General features: G+C 41.6%; 1 protein-coding gene across 1 annotated transcript in view; it reads left to right on the forward strand.

The window, feature by feature from the left end:
• Window positions 1-15926, forward strand: part of MYG1 (MYG1 exonuclease) — a 103991-nt gene that overhangs the window by 66739 nt on the left and 21326 nt on the right. Inside the window, exons 3-4 of the mRNA XM_085654669.1 lie at window positions 5327-5486; window positions 6099-6248. Of these exons, the coding sequence (XP_085510795.1) occupies window positions 5327-5486; window positions 6099-6248 (310 nt within the window). The remainder of the gene's footprint in view (window positions 1-5326; window positions 5487-6098; window positions 6249-15926) is intronic.

Below are 15926 nucleotides of genomic sequence, written 5' to 3' on the forward strand. Positions count from 1 at the left end.
CTACACTACTAGTGGGTCCTGGATCCCATGGTCACAATATCCCCTTCCTATACCAGACACAGTATAAAAGGATGTCATTTTAAATAAGGGAGGCCTATGGGCTTTTCATTTAATTAATAACAAGCATTTGCAATGCAATACGTCTCGCATTTACGCAAGTTTGAGCAATTGACATTATAAATGCCAATGCATTTTATTTATGTTTTGGTTTTTAAAACATAAATAAAAGGCATTGTCATTTTTTTGTCCTGCCGCAGGTAATCCAATTCCTGGGCCAGGGAAGGTTTTGGAAACCCCAACCCCCTGACGGACCTTATTTGTTCATTCTCTGATTCACTCTCCACTGCTGAACTAAGGTCCGATGTGGAAGTGGATACCAGTGCGTTGCCGCTTGTGCTGGGTTGTACAGTAGAGAGGGAACCAGTCTTGTCTGCTGCTTTTAGCGCATCGTATTTTCGCTGAAATTTAAAGGTTTTGCATTTTTTTAAATTTCATCCTCTTTCTGCAAACGGTTCAGCATATCTTGACGGTACTGTTGAATCACGGCCTTACTTCCAATTTACCGATTTTCTTCATTTAAATTATCAAGTTTGACCTGTAGGGCAACACGGTCACTTTCGGTGTATTTTATTAAAATCAGGACCAATCTGCGAGACGATTCCAGAATACAATCTGTCCACTCTGCCTCATGAGGTAACTGGCGCCACTCGAGTCCTCTGACCCAGAATTTTCTGTCACTACAATCGTAAAACTTTTACGCTGTCTGGGGGCTTCCACAGCTACTCCTTGTGGGAGGTACTGGTAATCTCCGGTGCAAACCAGAACAAGCATTTGCAATGCAATAGGTCTCGCATTTACGGGAGTTTGAGCTATTGGCATTGTAATTGACAATGCGTTTTATTTATGTTTTACAAACAAAAACATAAATAAGAGGCATTGTCATTTACAGTGCCAATAGCTCAAACTTGCGTAATTGCGAGACCTATTGCATTGCAAATGCTTGTTCTTCATTGTCCTGAGATTACCTTCACATATGTGAGTTCAACACTTCTGCTGTACAAATCTCTTTTGTTTGATTTAATGGACTAAATGTTTGCTCCATATATAATACAAATTTAGCTCACATATATGGTACACATGACCCCTGACTTGACTCTTAGTTCTCTAATAGCATTGCCATCAGGGCGGGGCACGAATATGTCTCAGTTCATGTATAAAAAAATATATTTTAATAAATATATTACTAAAGCATGATGTGGTATTGCACTGTCATTTACAGACAGCACATTTTCTATTGAAATGGCCACAAATGTTCACACGAACGCATATTTACTGAAAAAACTATATAGCGTATAAACAATCTTTGGAAACTGGAATTCAGCAGAGATTATTTGCACATCACTAATTAAAGTGTTCTGATTTGTTTTCATCCTATTAAAATCTTGTTTTTCATCCTAGTTACAAAAATGTGGATTCATTTTTTACCTAATGAAATATAATTTGAAATGTTTGTACAGTTCCCTCATTAGATATTTAAATGTTGTGTTAAGAAAAAAATTGCGGCCCTTCATTTCACACACTTTGTACAGCACGATTGTCGGCGTTTCACTATACAAAATACTCAGATTTTCTTCCTCCGACTCCAACATTAATTGTACAAAGACATAAATTGACTTTTGACCTTGGTCTCTGAACTTGGAGCAAATCTGACCAGATTTAAAGGCATCTTTACTGCTCATTCACTTTGTGAGTGAACAGAAAACCTGCTCTTTGTCAGCTTGCCAGAACGGGCCAGTAGACCCCAAAAAAAGGTTGCCCTGATAAAATCTGACTCGCCATAACTAGTTGGTGAGTAGATTTCTTGAGGCCTGTATCAGTAAAGCTATGACTGTGCAAATTTAACAGCCATTTCAATTGAAAATGTGTTCCCTCTAATGGCATTGTGGTACCGAACCATGCATACTCCACTCAAAGATACTGTTTCCCACTCCACTCTAAGACATAACTCCACTCAGCACTTCTTCACACTATAAAACTCTAATGCACGCCACTCGACCACTCTGCGGGCTGCCACTCGCCTCTGCACGCCACCACTCGACTCAGCAAAAGAGACTTCATAGGAATACCAAGGTGTTTGATGAGAATAATGCCACAGACTGCCCAATTCGTCCAAAAGACTGCATCCAATTGTGATTTGTGGGTTGAATCTTGATACTAATTCTGAAACTTTAGTTTGTTTTGGGATCTTTTGTCCAAGTTTCTCGTTGTTGTTGTTGTATCTTTTATGATCATTAAGGAATGTGGTACTTGCAGGTTTTTTGATGTTGCCCTATTTATAAGGGATAGAGTATTGACTAGGTCAGCCTCCGTTGCAACCCAAACTGGGTGAATGTGGTGGTATTTGTGTTCAGCCACCAAGTGGCTAATCTGGACAAGAAAGCTATTTGATAATTCAGAAAGTAACTCACGATGTAAGTTTTATCTAGTCCTCTTGTCTCTCCAGATAAAATTGGAGACCAGTTTATTCAATGATTTTCAGACTTTTGTAGAGATGGAGCACGAACTTCCCTAAAACAAGTTTGAGGAGCAACCATCATTTTGATGGTTCTATCCAGCCCCACAAAGTAATATGTTTGGGTGACTGAGTCAAGTATATTTTTGATTTTCTTAAATTGTGTGCTCAATGCTTTTAATGATAAGATTGAGTAATTTTAATTTATCTTATAAAATAGCATTTTAAGTAGTGTGGCTGACATTAATTATGCCATAAGTAACCTGGATGGGCTTTTATAATTTTTTTCCCCACTATGGTGGCGATTTTTGTCTTCACCCTTTTCTTTTTGTTTTGTTTTTTTGCATGAAATGTACAACATTTCACAAAATGAATGTCTGTCCAGGTTATTATAGCAAATCCAATTACAGGATGGTCTCAAAGCAGTTGAAGCCATACTGGGTAGTTCTATTTTCAATTTCTCTACTTCTGGGTGGTTTGAGAAATAGAGCTAGAGAACAGATTTGTCAAGGTTTAGACATGAAAGCATCGAGTTATAAGAGATCAATTGTATTCTTTCCCTCACTGCTGCTGAAAGTGGCCGGAGGAAAAGGGTTTAATCATTTGATTAGTATTGATAGTAGAATTTGTTGCCAGGAGCAAAATTTGTTGATACGGGACTTGGCAGTTTTAAAGGGGGATTATGTGAATCGTTTTGTATTTTTATCACTCAGTCCTAGGAGGCTAGCTCCCTCTATCTTATGTAAAAAAGTAGATAAACTTTGTAATGGCTTGCAGCTAGAGATGCAAGAACGGGAAGCTGCTTGGGATAGGTGACTTACGTGGCTATGCTTGTATAGTCCTAATTCGCATTGACAGTTGACGCTCCAGATTTGTATAGAGCTGCATAAGGGAATTTACATTTTAAACCATAATGGTGTGACGATTGTTTTGTTTTTATAAATCATAGAATTATTGTGATTCTGGCTTGCAAGGGATTGAATCGAGGGTAAAGAGCAACCTGTCTATATTTACCATTGTGTCATATAATTTTCACATAACCGTCCAATGAAGAGGGATGGAAAGTAGGTATAAGGGTCTCTCACCACTTAATTGACCTTTTTGTTGGGTTCCTTTAATTGCAAATTTAAAAAAATGCAAATCTTTTTTTTCCAAAACATTGGCCCCTTATGTTTACACACTGTTAAGATCTCCAAACAAACAGCTACCGCTTTCTTTAACAGCCTTGCTTTCATGCCAGGTAATTCTTAGCTATACTTGAATTGCAGGAAGAATGAACACAGTTTCAGCTTGAGTCTCCTAGCGTGTTTTAAACTGGGTTTGCTGTAATCTGGTCCACGCCGGGGAACATTTGCTTATTACGTGCTTTCCCAGAAAAAGTTCCACTTCTGTGTCTGTTTCCAGTTGGGCTTTCCGATGGTGACTTTTCATTGTAAACTAATAGCTGACTGACTGATCCTTTAAGGAGGTGCAGGTATGCACTTGAAATTGAGTTTTGCCCTTTGTTAGCTGGGCGCATTATACGTGTTCTTTCACTTTGAAGTGTGAAAATCAGAAAAGACAGGCAGCTGAGTAGTGTATTTGAAACACACCACCACTGCATTTGGACAAGTCTTGCTTTCCTGGGCCCAGGAGGTCCACTACACATCCTTCAATGACTCCACTCGGGCTTCTTCCTCCGACCCTTAATCTTGATGCTCGTTGTTCTACAGTAATTCAAAAGATCTTCATACAGAAATGCTTCTGGCATGGTATGATTTTTGAGAAAGTTCAGCTTGTTCTTGAAATGACCCTGAGATCCCTTAAGTTACTTGACTTTGTGTTCCGCATCGCTGGCCCTGCCAGGTACTGGGAGACTGCAAGACAACCAGTAGATCAGACTGGAGAGATTACTGAAGTGTCTTTACCCAACCCATCTCCAAAGTCCAGAAACCCCATAACAGCTGCACCAAATAGAAGGTCTTGCTCTCAGACTCAGTGCAGACCCTTTCTTTGCCCTTTGTCTGTTAGAATATGTTTTTATTCCACAGAAGTGAGCATTTTTTGTATTTGGTCTGCTGCTGTTTGACATTGGAAACAGTGAAAGGAAGCGTGGACCAGCAGGGCCGTGTCAGGGGCTGTTTATAAACTCCAACAACATGGGGATAACAGGAGCATCTGAAGGGATGTGCTGGTAGGTGTGGTAGAGGCAGGAAAGGAGAGGCAAGTTTTCGAGGATGTGCTGTGCCCAGTTGTGCATGGAATGTGTGACCGGATTAGGCACTTGAGTTTGGAGGGGTTGTGTTTCTGATTAGCTGCTGGGTACCGGATTGGACTAGTGGGCCTCTGACGACTTAGCTGGATGGGGAGTTGCAGCGGGCGTGTGCATGGACCTTATTGTTACTAACGGGTACAAACTGAGTTTGCATGTTCTGTGGCCCTTAATGTGTTTTGGCTTTTGCTTTAAATTGTGGTTCTGCATAAGTGGAGAGGCAGATTTGCATGTCAGTACCCAAGTTGGTGAATAGGATTGTATAATGCAATATCTTTGATATGTCTTGGAGAGTGATGGGGAATAGGAACACGTTTCCAGAGCCAACAACAAAGCGGGTTTATTACGCTCTCTATCAAAGTCGAAATTACTATCCATATTTTACTACTGCACTGCTATATGCAGGTTAATGACACGCAGGACTTTTGACCATGTCAATGAAGCACTACATGTACTGAATTTTGTTTGGCTTATTAGGTAGTGTTACGACTCTGCTCAGTCCAGGCAGTAGCATCCCCTTTCTGTTTCTATTTTGATTCCTTCTCCCCTGTTGCTTTTCACAGGTCTTTTGTTGGGACCATGAACAGCCTAAAACCTGAGAAACCCTGGGTGACCAAACTCAGCAGTGCAGGCCTGGTGTACTTGCACTTTGGGTCCCGGATTCTGGCCCACATCCTGGGTACCAAGGAGGAAGATCCGCAGATATCAGTGCTGTATGATAAGGTAGGGCAAAAAGATGCTGGGGGGTGTTCAATGGGACCTTTCTTCAGCGTTTAAGCTATTTTCTTATTCGTTTGAAGGAATTACTATTTTGATGTTTTGGAGTGGCTTAAGATGTTGTATACTTTTACTCAACTCAGTGACCAATACATGATGTCAAGTTCTGCAACGTTGATCCTTCCACAGAGGATTCCCTTTCCTCTCCCCTTTTGGAAGAAGCGAAGTTCCAGAACTGCTAGAGTGAAGGATGAGTGAGGGGATAAATCGTGGCTTGGAGTTTTTAAAATTGCAATCCATTGGAAGGGCATGGGGTCTTGGTGGTATGTTCTCAAGTCTAGGACTTTTCTTCTGGTGGTATCACTAAATTTACCATTTTACAAACCAGCAGTGAAAATAAAATAATGGTTACTTTGAGAGCTGTAATTTAATTTAGTTGGCTATTACTGTGTGCACCAACTACTAGCATTTTATCTTCCTCGGTGACATGTCCTCTCGGACATGTTATGGCTTTGGTCTTCTGAGCCTTTCATGTGTTTACATATGGGCCGTCTCTGGTCTTCGTGTGCTTATGGTTTCTTTGATACATTGTGATTCACGTCTTATTTTTCCTCCCAGATGTATGAGAATTTTGTGGAGGAGATTGATGCCATTGACAATGGCATCTCCCAGTGTGATGCAGAGCCACGCTATGCCATCTCAACCAATCTCAGCTCCCGGGTTGGCCATTTGAACCCGCGGTGGAACGATGAGCAGCAGGACACAGAGGTATCTATGCGAACAAGAGAATGGGTGACAGCAGGCGGGCAAGAAGATGAAAGGGGTGGGGGTTGGTCACTCTAGTGAACCTAGGGGAGGAAGTGAAATTAATTGTGCAGAATCGATTATTATTTTTTCAAGTATGTCATGTTAGTGCCTTATTGGTTATTAACACTTGCATAGCGCACAATCTGCCACTAATTACATTGCAGTGCCTTTGGGTAACCAGGCTATGACTTTATAAACATTTCCACCACAGATCCGATTGTTACATTTGTTTCTCACATTCATGCAAAACATTAATACTTTAAGAACAAATCAAAAGATGAATAATATTCATTAGTAGTTACACTGAAATTATTTGAATTGTAAATCATCAAAATGTTTAAATTCTGACCTAAGCACCATGGTAACCATTCACTTAATAAAAAAACTAATTCCAGACAGTCCACGTTCCTGAAGAGCATAGTCTTCTCACATCATATTAAACTTACTTACAATCATTTACTCAAACATTCACACATACATTGCAGCTCCAAGCGCAGAATAATCAGGGTGCATCTGCAGTCAGGAGTGGAGTGGCAAGGGACAGTCATCCATAAGTTAGTTTCTTGAGCTCATCAAATTTCCAACTTACGGTTCCGAGCCGGACAATGAGGAATAAAAGATACTAAAGCACGAGAACTCTAGATGCAGCTTATGAGCGACTAACAGTTTTCTCCTTGGATGAGTACCTGGATTTTGCGAGCATTCACAACACAGCGACAAAATTAGTGTTTTCAGAAATTTTAAATTGATGCAGAAATGACCTTTCACTAATTAACAATCCCATTCTGTTATATTTTGTGAAGAATTTTAGATTCTACAGCAAAGGTGAAGCTTTCACCGATGTGTATATTTAATTAGATTAAAAAAATGATGTATTCCTTCTCATATGATAACGGATTGCTGCTGATGCCAAGCAGACCAGGCGCAGTCTAATGGCTAGCCTTGAGTAGCTGAAAATATTTACACTACACTATGAACAGGAATACCTTAAATCATATTTTTGTCGCATTAAATATTCAGGTCCGTGTCTCCTGAGAAGTCTGCTTCAGGTAGGACCGAGATTTCCCACATCTTATACAGTTTTTTACACTTATAGCGAAATACATAAAGAATGTCCTAAGTGAGCACAAATCTCGACTAGTATTAAGTATGCATCCAGGGTTGTTTATCTACCAGTTATTCCACCTACATGCAAATATTGTGTTTTCACTTGCCGTATTGTATTGTAGAACAAAAACATATATCAATGTGCAAAAAAAAGAAAAAATCTGTTTTCAAAGGAAGGCGAATGTTGGAACATATCATAAATCCTGGGTCAGAACAAATTTTCGATGTAATGTTATTGCCAACTCTGAAAACCCCACTCTAATCGAAGGAACAGAGGAAGAGGGAGATAGAAACAAGGGGCGAAAATGGAAAGGGAGTGATGGAAGAGTGAATGGATCTAACTTTGTAGAAAAACAAATGGGAAGACCATTTTCAGCTACTGGTAAATTCCATTCCTCATAAAATGGTCAATTGAACAGTTCAATTCAAATGTTTTCAGAATGGTATTTAATGGTTTTTCTTCTGTTGCATGACACAGCTGAAAATACGGGCTTTAGCTTCTTAGACAACTCGTTATCTCGGTTGCATACTATCCGAAAGAAAGTATATGGACCCTATTTTTGTGTCATTTTATAGTCCTTTACTTTTTAATACAAAGCTTTTTCAAAGATGAGGGTGAAAATGTATGTTTAAATTGCACTAAGCTGTTCCGCCAGGTTAGTTTAGCCCAAGTAAAACTGGTGTTGATATTCAGCAATATTCGGGGTTTGTGTAAATGTGATCGAAACCGCTCCATAGTTTATAATCATGTCCAAAGTCAAGAAAACAGACTTTTGGAAGATTACAAGTTTTTCAGAAAGAATAATGTTTATCTTGAGGATTCATGTGAATATTGCATTTTCTGCTTCTTTCTTGTTCATTTGGCGAAAAATTGCATACAAGGGATTTTCCAGCAGGGTAAAAATGATCAAGAGCTGGGAGACTTTCAGGGATAAATTATGCTTCTTCGGGCAAAGAGCCTTACATATGTTTGTTCTGGCATGGACCTCCCTTCTACAAATGTTTAATGTATCAGAAAAGAGATCACATTACTGAAGATTACAATGTTTCCTAAGGGGGGGCCCGAGTAAAAGGGTTAGCCATAACCTTGTCTTTACTTGTGGAACAGCCTTCCCAGTAAACTCCTGGTTACTTAACCATGATGAAAATGTATGTGTTGGCCCTGTGAACATCAACATTAAAACCTTCTCTATGGCATCATCACTACTGGTAGTAGCAGGATCTCCTTGCTTATCAGCTAAGGGCCTTGCTGTTGATTATACAGCCTTCACACATGTGGCCATTGACCTCATCCATAAGTCTTTTAACTTATGCTTCGCAGCCGTCAGTTTTGCCTAACTTCTCAACAAGTTGGCTCTGAACATCTGGACCATCGTCTCCGCTGTTTCTTCCTTTGAAGGATTGTCAGTTTTTAGAGATCAACTTAGTGACAACATGCTATAGTACATTTATTAAGAATGCTAAGAAGGCGTAGGGTGTACCTAGCGTTCAGCACTTAAAACCAATTTTGTAAGGTGATCATAACTAGGGTTGGGGCTTGGAACTAACGGAGGTAGATGATCAGTCTCCTTTCATGACCAATGCGCTCATTGATTTCTTGTACAGATTGCGCAGAGGTTTGAAAATTAGTTTTCTTTTCACTGCCAAAGGAGCTTATTCCCGAGCCATAGGTTGCCAGCTTACAATACCAATCATGCCTTCTCGTGGGCATTTTCCTTGACGTATCTTAATGTCTCCAGTTTCTTACAGGGAACCGTTTCTGTGACTTTCCTCCGATCTAAGATCACTCTCTCCATCAGTCCCAGGCTGTTGGATACTACAAGATCAGTTTAAGTGAGACTGATGTTAAAGCTCTTAAATCTGAAGATCTGTCCAAACCAATTTGAAAATATGTTAGACCAGACATTTTATGGTGGACATCAGTGACAAACAGCCTGAACTGATGGAAACTGGGTCTCGAGAGAATCCAAAAGGTAGCAGGGTGCAGCACTCGCCAGTAGACCATAAACACCAATGGAGACACTGAGAGGAGTGGCTTACTCAGTCCCCTAGGCGACTATTTCCAAACCAAGAAGTATTTTGCGGCTCCACAAGAGAGACAAATATCCCAGCCATGAGGCTGAACTTTTGTGCCCTAGAGAGACCCCGAATGGACATGAGCTACCAGGTGGTGTGGAACCCATCTGCAGGACAGAGGGATCCTGATACAGCGAGGGTGGATGTGATGAACGCAGCTGTGCTGGGGATATTGCGATAACCTGGGGACTGGGATAGTGAACCCCAAGGGGCTGGAATGATGCAGGAGATTAGAAAGTGGTACATGTCCCGGCTGGCGTTTGAACCCAAGAGCTTCGCACTGAAACACCTTCCATGGTTAAACAAAATAGCCAGCATTGCAAATTAAACACTGAAAGAACACAGGCCTTACCATGGCAGGTATTCCTAAAGGAGTGTGGAGAGTCAGAGGAGAGACGCAAGTTAAACGCTGGACCATGCCCCCAAAATCGCTGTTTTTGAAGTGCCACAACTGAATCTGATCAAAGATTACTCCGTGGTGTGAGCTACCAGTCGTGTTGGCAGCAGTACTGTAACCCCGAAAGTTGCGAGTTGGACGCAACCTGCTGCCTGCATGCGTGGTGTATGTAAGCTTTCCCCAGTGCCCGATCAATGTTATCCACACAGGACAGGTCCGACAGAACCTGCCTATCAAGAGTATTTAAATCTATGCCTAACTGACCTACACTAGTAGACATCGGCTGAACCTTTGCTGGCAGCCCTTTGCAGGGTGGAACTGAGACTGCACCAGCTCCTGCCTAGATCCTAGATGGGGAGACACACCAAAATGTAAGGCGATGCACCAACCGATACCCATCAAAGATGGGGAGCTAGTGGGAAGATATAGCATCGAAGGTGACACCATTATCAGTCAATTGGAGATAGTTTAATTAACAATTACACCTATTTTGTGGTCTGGAGATTCTGAATACCCTTTGCATGTGATTTAGCCACGGTTGGTCACATATAAGCAACAGGTCAGCATGCCCTTAAACTTTCAGTGGGGATTAATGGTGAATTCCCGCCAACCTGTTTCATTGTGTTGAGAATTAATGTTTGTTAGGGTCATACTTTTTTCCACTTCAGTGCTATTTCCAGATACTTAAATAGGTAGGAAGTTACATGATCAAAGCCTTCTATATTGAGATTTTGAAAACTCAACAAGCAGAAAAAAATAGGAAGTTCTTACATGTTCATGCAAGCATATCAATTTAAATTATTTTGCTTTCAAAAAGAAGGCAGGAGATGTAGGAATGAGATAAAACAGACGGAAGAGGCAGTAGAGTCTGCAATAGAAGCAACATGAGAAAAACATAGTTGAGAAGAATAGGAAGCAGGAGAAGCAGTAACAAGACAAATGATCATGTCCTCCTAAGAAATAGAAAGGCCGCCAAAAAGACTTGAGACAGAGCAAATGAATCTGATGGAAGAGTTTGCTGTTATTGGAAGAGAGGATGAAATGGAGTGGAGAACCCTGAGTAAGAAACTGAAAGATTACCAGCTGAGTGACCATTAGAGAAGAGGAACACACAGAGGGGTCCTGAATAAGGCTCTCTTATGGGGTTAATGAAGACCGTAAAGGGACCATGGAAAATGACCTTTTAGTTCTAGGAATCGGGCAAGAGACTGAAGAATTAACTGAAAATAAGAGGAAATAGTTTAAGAGTGGGAGCCAGAAAACTCTGATTAAGAACGTATAGATGTAGAAACCAGGCAGGAGAACCAGGAGGAAAATTAGTGGATGGGCGTGGTGAGGAGAGCAAGGCAAATCAGGGTGGCAGTAGAAACCAAGAACATGGGCAATGGTTTGGAGTGGACAGGATATAATGTAAGGCACAAATAAAGAAATGGGCAAGGCGATGTCATTGAAGGCAAAAGAAAACCACTAAGTTTGTAAGCAAAATGAAAGTGGAGGTGATTTAGAGGGAAGTTTAGAGGAGATTCTGCCCTATGTTAGGTAATGAGGATCATTAGTTTAGTTGGCTTTCACAGAGGGAAGGTTTACTTTAAACATTTGTGAAAAAATTGTGAAGTTTTAACAGGAGCAAATCCCCAAATCAATGTCCAAAGGATTGTGTGGCTGCTCCCCAGGTGTTTGAATTTTCTAGTTAGCAGCGCAAGATTCTGTAAGCTTCCCAGGTTGAGTTTTTATGCCGTATATCTTGTGTGTGAATGTCAGATTACTTGGTTTATTGCGTTGTAATCCGTAGAATGGGATATAGGCTAGTTTGAATGTTAGTCCTTTCATTGCCATTTATATTTTTTGATTCCTAGCCCTGCCATATCACCAGTTGACTCTTGGCTGTGTGGCATTCCCAGACTCCCAGTTTGCTACAGGTTCTGGTTTTTTTTCGTATCTTTTATTATGATGCTTTTGTATTGGTGTTTACCTCTGGTATCGAAGGGTTTTGGTTTCTGGTGCCCTCTCAATTTTATAACCGAGTTATGTCCTTCACAGGCTTGTTTCTCCAGTTCTAGCCAATCGAGTAGTCAAAATGTATTACAGGAAGTGATAAAGGGTTTGGAACTCAGTACTGCTTTACACTAGTAATTATACTCCATAAACTCAATATCAAGTTAGACTTGTATACTTAAAAACTAATATAGCTTTATTTAAACTTAAGGACTGTAAGTAGTTAAAAATGTTCAAGAAAACAATAAGGTTCACAACAGCCTAAGCTGCTCCTCTGCTGGCTAACGCAGAGCCACAATTATACTAAATAAGGCAAACAAAAATAATAATATACAGTTGTGTTAATCTGCTGTGATGCAAATAGCAGACGGCCCTGCAGCCAATCTTGTCCTGCGAGGAAAGATGTGGGTGTCCTCTGCAGACACACTAAGCTTTACATGGTTACAGACTCGGTTTACTACGTGTTCTCAATTATATAGAGGCGTCGAGAGGAGTGTTGTATATAGGTCTGCCTTCTGCCTTTGTTTCTCGGCACCTGTGGGGCAAGGCAGCTCGAAAGTCCAAGTAATCAAGAAGCCCCCTCCCTTAAATGAACCCCAGCTCCAGCGCGCAATTTAGGATTTAGGGTTCAGACAGTCCTGTTCATAAAGTCTCGGTGACACTTTACAGTACTAACAGAGATCAGCGGCCACCACAGAGTCTGGATCAGAAGTCCCTTCCACACACAGACTAACCACCTTCGGGGTATTTTGAAACTGGCTGATTACACTTAAAATGTTCACTTGGTGCAGGCACCAAGGGCACAGACTCGGCCAGTTAGGACTGAGATTTCTGGTTAATGTTTAACCTCAACTTGAAATAATGTCACTTTTGGAAGTGTTACAGACCTAACCAGCCTCGCAGATTGAGACCCATGTGGCCTAACACAGGACAGACTAAACTGATTAAGGGCAGAGTGGCACATTTTTTATAGCCGTGCGCCTTCATCCTCGCACAGTTTGTTTTTAATAAAGTAGAAAATGAATTTAATTGGTTCAGACAAATAAACAGTTAGTAATTTGGAAAAAAAACATTTTTTGCGCAGCTACATGCATTTTTTCTGCTACTGAAAATGCATGTAAAAAATATGCACCTACATTTTTACCATAACCATGGGTGCTTGCTGTGCATGTTCCTCCTCATTGTGTTTAACGAGCAGTGGCCTTCGTTGTAGGATGCACGTCAGGCCTTCTGGCTCCTTGGGAACTCCAAAGTACAGAAATCCATATGACTGTATCCAATTCTCTTATCTCCTCCTCCTTTTCCCGTCTTGTTCTCTTTTGATTTTCACCCCCTCTCTCCTGCCTCTCCCTTCTTTTTTTAGATATTTGCTTGTGCTCTTCCACTTCTTTCGTTGTAGTCTTTTCCTAAAGCTTCATTCTGTTTGATTGCCCTGCCTTGCCTCTCTTAGAATCTGAAACCTCAGATGTACGACTCGAGTTATTTTAAAAACCACCATTCGATCAAAGCTGAAAGGGCCTTAGCGAGCAGGGAGCGGTTAGTAGACGTCAAGTTAAAGGCAGGTTTAGCAGAGATGAGCACAGAGATGTAATTCCAGCCGCTATGGGTTCGATTTGAAAGCCTGTTATAAAAACCCACAGGGCGGCTAAATTACTTTATAAGATTTCTGTACTCGGAGAGAAGCAGCAAAGGTTATTCCAGGAAATGTTTCTTGTGTCTTCTCTGACTTTAAGCGCCCCGCGAAGTTGATGGTTTTTAAACAAATATTTCAGTAACAAGCCTTGGCAAAGCCAATGGGTCTTGCCTATGTGTGAGGCTTTGGCAATGAGTTTACACGATGTTGTACACCACTGTGTCTGCTCTTCAGCTTGGCTAAAAGGTAGTGGGGTAGATGGGGGTAGAGCGAAGTGGGGTAGATGGGGGGGGGTAGAGCGAAGTGGGGTAGATGGGGGTAGAGCGAAGTGGGGTAAATTGGGGTAGAGCAAAGTGGGGTAAATTGGGGTAGAGCGAAATGGGGTAGATTGGAGTGGTGTAGTGTGGAGTGGGGTAAATTGGGATGAAGTGAGGTAGATTGGGGTAGAGTGGCGTGGAGTAGATTGGGGTAGCGCGGCGTTGAGTGGATTGGGCTGGAGTGGTGTGGGATTGGAGAGGGGTTGCTTTGAGTGGGGTGGGGTAGCTCTGAGTGGAGTAGATTGGGGTAGAGTGGAGTGGATTGAGGTACAGTGGAGTGGGGTGGACTGGACTGGGGTAGATTGGAGTGGTGTAGTGTGGAGTGGGGGTAAATTGGGATGAAGTGAGGTAGATTGGGATAGAATGGGGTGGGTTAGATTGGAATAGAATGGGGTGGGGTAGATAATGATAGAGTGGGGTGAGGTAGATTGGGATGGGGTAGATGGGTATAGATTGAGGTGGAGTGGGTTAGATTGGGGTGGAGTAGAGTCTAGCTGTGGTTGTTAGGCTACATCCCTTGCACTTAAGTGCATATGAATATAGGGTGCATGAAAGCACTTTTGGTAGAATAGAAATGAGAATGAGGACTTGGGCACGGATTTTAAGGAGAAATGGAGTAGTTGCAGCACTGCGCAAAGCTGAAGTGCTTTAAACAGACTCATACTTTGTGTTCGAAAAGGCACAGACTTGTCCAAAATGCCTGTTGCTCAGTGGAAGCCTGGGCTGAAGAATGTGAGTGGACTGCTTGTCTGGAAAGAGTATGGGAGTCCGGTTTCAGCTTATGTATGCTTTAAGCAGACACATACTTTGTATGCACAGTGAGGAGACGCAGCATACAAACACACGCAATCACACGGACTGCTTTAATTCCTTATCATTTGTTTAGTGCTGTGAAAGGAAGCGCCAAACTGTAAAACAAAATCACAAACTGCTTTAATAGCCCATGCCATTTGTTTGGTGGTGTTTAAAGCAATAACAAACAAACCTGTAGCACGGAAGTTAAAAGGTTAAAAGCAACCCAGAGGTGTAGCATGGAAGTGGACATGATGGAGAGAAAAGTAAACCAGCCTTTACAATGCAATGGTCTCGGCATTGTTAAAGTTAGAGCTATTGTCACTGCTCATGACATTTTTTTTGTTAATGTTTTTGTTTTTTAAACATTTAAAGAAACGCCATTGTTATTTACAATGTCAATAGCTTAATCTAGCTCAAATGCAAGACCTATTGCATTTGCACCCACACACAGAGCCACACACACAAAGCCACCCACCAACACAGAGCCACCTACACAGAGCTATTCACATAGAGCAACCCACACAAATAGAGCCACCCACACAGAGCCACCCACACACAAACAGAGCCACCCACGCATAGAGCCACCTACAAAAAAAGCCACCCACACAGAGCAACACACACAGAGGCACACACATACACACACACATAGAGCCTCCCACACACACACAGAGCCTCCCACACACACACAGAGCCACACATACATACACAGAGCCGCATACACATACACACACAGCCACACGCACACACATACAGAACCACACACACACACATAGATATAGACACATACACATTAATCTTGGGAGCCAAAGCAGAAGTGGCACCATTGTTTCTAGATCTTTGCACTTTAAGCATGACTTTTCCTATTGGTTGCTGCTCAGAGCCTGAATGAGGTTTTGGAAGTGTGCGGTTGAAGGTCAACTAGATGGCAGGAGAATGACGTCGGAGAGAGTCTCCTAGGGGTGCTCGGAGAAGAGCGTTAGAAAGAAAGTGAAACCGATAGAAAACATTCATCTGGACCCTCGTTAGAGACTTACTCCTCTTAGCCCAGGCACAAAACACTAGCTTTTATCTTGAAATAACTAGGCGTTGCAGTATGTTACCAATGGAGCAATAATGCATGCAAAACGGGCAACACTCACTATTGTTTAACTCAAGCGTTTTAATCTAACACAACAACAAAGCTGCTTGTCACAAATGTTATTTGCACAAAGAGGTTTGTGCTTCCAGCACTAATACATAGGTTTAAATGATGTCACAGGACAATGTAACCTTAGCTGGGGAGGCGCTGTTATTAGCTCCGCGATGTCCCTTTGGCACCA

The sequence above is a fragment of the Triturus cristatus genome, chromosome 4_1 (genome assembly GCF_964204655.1).
Source record: "Triturus cristatus chromosome 4_1, aTriCri1.1, whole genome shotgun sequence".
NCBI classification, from domain to species: domain Eukaryota; kingdom Metazoa; phylum Chordata; class Amphibia; order Caudata; family Salamandridae; genus Triturus; species Triturus cristatus.